Source organism: Trichechus manatus, unplaced genomic scaffold (genome assembly GCF_000243295.1).
Source record: "Trichechus manatus latirostris isolate Lorelei unplaced genomic scaffold, TriManLat1.0 scaffold00024, whole genome shotgun sequence".
Classification (NCBI taxonomy): Eukaryota; Metazoa; Chordata; class Mammalia; order Sirenia; family Trichechidae; genus Trichechus; species Trichechus manatus.
The window spans coordinates 1,133,237-1,137,342 of NW_004443960.1; the positions used below are offsets into that span (position 1 = coordinate 1,133,237).

General features: G+C 58.2%; 1 protein-coding gene across 1 annotated transcript in view; it reads right to left on the bottom strand.

The window, feature by feature from the left end:
• Positions 1-4,106, bottom strand: part of UNKL (unk like zinc finger) — a 33,028-nt gene that overhangs the window by 28,338 nt on the left and 584 nt on the right. Inside the window, exon 2 of the mRNA XM_023728544.1 lies at positions 3,291-3,610. Coding sequence (XP_023584312.1) covers positions 3,291-3,610 — 320 coding nt within the window. The remainder of the gene's footprint in view (positions 1-3,290; positions 3,611-4,106) is intronic.

Below are 4,106 nucleotides of genomic sequence, written 5' to 3' on the forward strand. Positions count from 1 at the left end.
GGGCCTCCACCTCGGCCTGCCCCGGGCCTCCACCTCGGCCTGCCCCGGGCCTCCAGCTCGGCCTGCCCCGGGCCTCCACCTCGGCCTGCCCCTCCACCTCGGCCTGCCCCGGGCCTCCACCTCGGCCTGCCCCGGGCCTCCACCTCGGCCTGCCCCGGGCCTCCACCTCGGTCTGCCCCTCCACCTCGGTCTTCCCTGGGCCTCCACCTTGGCCTGCTCTAGGCCTCCACCTCATCCGCAAAGACAGGCGGTTTACGCATAAAGTTAAATCAGCTTTATCATCACCCTGAAGCCAACAGGATGCTACCTAGGCCTCTGCTAAGGCGCGAGGCCTTTTTAAATTAAACGCCACAAGAGACCTCTCGATGGATGTCTCAGACTCAAACACGCAGGGTACAGACCAACAGCCCGGAGCCTCACTTGGACATGGACACTCTGAAAAGCTTTCTCTTCAAGTCAACAACCACCACAAATACCGCCCCAGCGGCCTCACCTGCTCATCCTACCATCATCACCCGCCAGGGTGGGCCGTGGCTCCGAGACCCGAGTGCAGGACTGGGGGACCACTGGGAGGGACGCCCCAGAAAGCCTGGCTGTGGCCGATACACCACCCCAGGGAGACCCCGGTCGGCACCTGACAAAGACCACTGTCCGGAGGCCGGCAGGGAGGCCAGGCTGGATGCGGGGTCTCTGGAAAGAGTGTTTTGAGGTGTGGTCTGCAGGTGCAGCTGGCAACCCGGCGCCCATCTGGGCTGCGAGCGTCCGTCTGGCTGCCCTCACGTGGATCCCGACCGGGCGCCTGGCTCCCTGGCGCAGGTCTCGGGGCGCAGTTCCCACAGGGGCGGGGCTAGTGACCACTAGGTCGGGGGCAGCCAATCCTTGCCTGTGCCTGGAAGGGGTGTGTCCTCCCGGACAAAGTGGGGGGCACTTCCTATGCCAGGAGCGGGGCCCAAGGGGATGGGGTGATGAGGGGTAGGCTGTGGAGGAAAGAGGCGACCCCTGCGGGGGTGCCCACAGGGAGGGGTGGCTATGGGAGAGGGGGTGCCACCTGCTCAGGAAAGCAGGTGATGGGGGTGCCCACGGGGAGGGTGACCACAGAGGGGCCCACTGCAAGGTGACAGAGGGGATGCCAAAAGGAAAGTGAAGGGGGGGAGTGTGGGGTGGGAGAGGGGTACCCTCCTGCCCAGAAAAGCCGGTGACTGGGGGTGCCCATGGAGAGGTTGACTGCCGAGGAGAGGCACCCACTTGCCCCCTTCCTGTGCGTGGCGCCCCCAGCCTGTGCCAATAACAACATTCCTTGCTCATTTCACCTGAATCCGGCTGAAGGGTCTTGCTCTCTGATACCTATTCATGTTTTATCATGCGCCCCAAATTGAAATTTCAAAAACAATGAACGAATTGAAATAAAAGGAAGCCCACCCCCTTGCTCTGAAAGGTAGAATCTATTTATGAATTACACAGCAATGCTGCATGACCCAGAATAAGTAATCCAAGAGCACAAATTCGGGGCCATTCCATTTGCGGGATGAAGGGAAAGTTCCTCTCCCTCTTGGGTGGAATGAGCCTTAATTACTCAGGAGAGATTCCCGGGGAGAGGTCTGGCCTGTCACACACGTCATTACGTGTCCTCAGTAAAAGTGAAGACCCATGTGATGTTCTTACTACTTGTCAGTGCACACAGGCTGCATCCAAAACAGAACACATCACACAAGCACCGTGGACCCACTTACCACGCTTCTCAATGACGGACCCACGTGCCATTCAGAATACAGTTCTGTTCTGCAAGTTAATATTTAGTAATAAATTAACTCCACATGATGTCATACTAGTCCGCACAGCACCAAAAGCGCACCTGTGAGTAGGAGTCCACGGAGGTGCCATGAAGCACCGCTCACAATGGTAGAAACTGGACACGGGCATCATGCCCAGTGAAGTTGACCCCCTAACGGGACGCCCCGACTCTGCACCCTGAAACTGCTATCAGAAGATGCTTTCCTCTCTGCATGAAAACGTTAGCATTAGTCCCCACACTCAACTCTAGAACCAGACCAGACAAACAGGTCACGGGCCTCGGCATTGCCATGACCCGATTCCTTGAACCAGAATCAGGCAGCAGCGTCCCCACCGGGAGACTCAGGACCCAAGGTGCAGAGAGGGACTGACTCGGCCAAGGGACCACGGATTTTAGGGACCCGAGTCCAGACTTCAACCACACAAATATCTCTTCTAAAGGCTCCCGTGTGTAGAACAGCAGCTCAAAAAGCAACTAAACATGTAATGCAGTTACAAAATTGCACAGAAGTCCACCACCATCTTAAACAAAAACGCTCCCCATTCAGCAGGCTGGTCTGGCTACTGGATTTCAAGTTCAGGGTCCAAACAACACGGTTTACCTCTCCAGGAGTCAACTAAAAGCCTTTCGGTAAGTGTTTAAAGTTCCCAAAACGGTCACCATAGATCAAGTTTGCTCCCTGAATGGACGGGTGATGGCTGCGCAACACGGAGAGTGTAATTAACGTCACTGAATGTACCACGTGAAACGCTCGCCACTGAACACGTGTTCGGAGAAGCAGCTCCCCTCCCCAGCCCCACAAGGGATGGGGTATTAGCCTTCAAGACCCCACCCAATGATGGAACAAGTCGGGAACGGGTGATGGTGATGGCTGAACAATAGGATGAACATGCGCAACGTCACAGAACTGTAAACGGGAAAGTTGCTGAAAGGGCAAACGTTCTGGTCCTTATATATTTACAGCAATAAAAATAGTACAAATTTTAAAAGACCCGACCCAACGCAGACATCCATCCTAACAGAAGCTGAGCAAACTATTCTTTTAGAGGCTCCTGAGCCAGAAAGAAAGCGCCCTTCCCCCTCCTCAAACACCCCACAGGAAAAAAAGCAAAACTTCCTGCTACCAATTCCCACCGTTCTGTGAATATACAATCTGCCTTTATTATCCCATTCTACAGATTTCGAAATAAAGACATCTGTTCACACCACTAGGAAGCTTGTAAAAAAAACAACCTAACTCAACCCAAACCTTGGTTTCTTAAACTTTACAACTGCTACATACACGACAGTCTGCAAATAAAACAACTTCCCTTACTACCAACTTTAAAAAAAAAAAAAGATAAAAATTTTAAACGGCAAGAAAAGAAAGATCCCAGAGGCACGCGGCCGCAGAGTGAACAAGGGTTCCTCCAAGCCCCTTGACGGGGCCAGGGGCGCGGCGGGCAGTGTCACAGCTGGCAGCGCTGGCCCCCGGCCTCCGGCTCTGGCGGGCACTTACTCGTCGCCGTCGGGGCACACGCCGGCGGCCTCGTCGTACTTGGCGCAGTACACGTCGGGGCTGTAGTTGAAGGTGCCATCGCGCCTGCGTAGCGGTCTGCGCCGACGCTGATTTAGGAAATGCCAATGGAAACAGGTAAATGGCCTGTGCTGGGCGCACTTGTGCTGCAAAAACAGGGCGCACTGCTCTGTCCTAAACTCCTTTAGATACCTAAAAAGACAAACAGCGTTGCCGGTCCGGCTGGCGGCGCCCCCGGGAGCCCAGCCCCGACCTCCGACCTCAGGCCCGGGACTCCCATCCCAGGCGCGGGCCCCTAGGCCCTATAGGCGCAGTACTCTTACCCCAGGCGCAGCGCCCCCCAGGCCCCAGGCGCGCCCCTGCCCCCCAACCAGGTGCTACCCCACCCTACGCGGCCGCAGCCCGAGTCCAGATGGCCGCCCCTAGCCCTAACCCCAGGCGCGGATCCCTGATCCCTGAACCCAGGCGCGGTCCCCCCGACCCCAGGCGGCGGCAGTCCAGATGGCCGCCCCTTCCCCTCAACCCCAAACACGTTCCCTGTCCCCCAAGTCCAGGTGCCGCCCGCAAACCCAGGCGCAGACCCCAGATCCCCACACCCAGGCACCGCCCCCGACCTCAGGCGGCGGCAGCACGAGTCCAGACGGCCGCCCCCTCCCCGACCCCAGGTACCAGCCCGGCCCCAGGCGCGGACCCCCGATCCCCGGCCCCAGGCGCGCCTCCCTGACCCCGGGCGGCGGCAGCCGGAGTCCAGACGGCCGCCCCTTCCCCCCGAGCCCGGGCGCGGTCCCCCCGACCCCG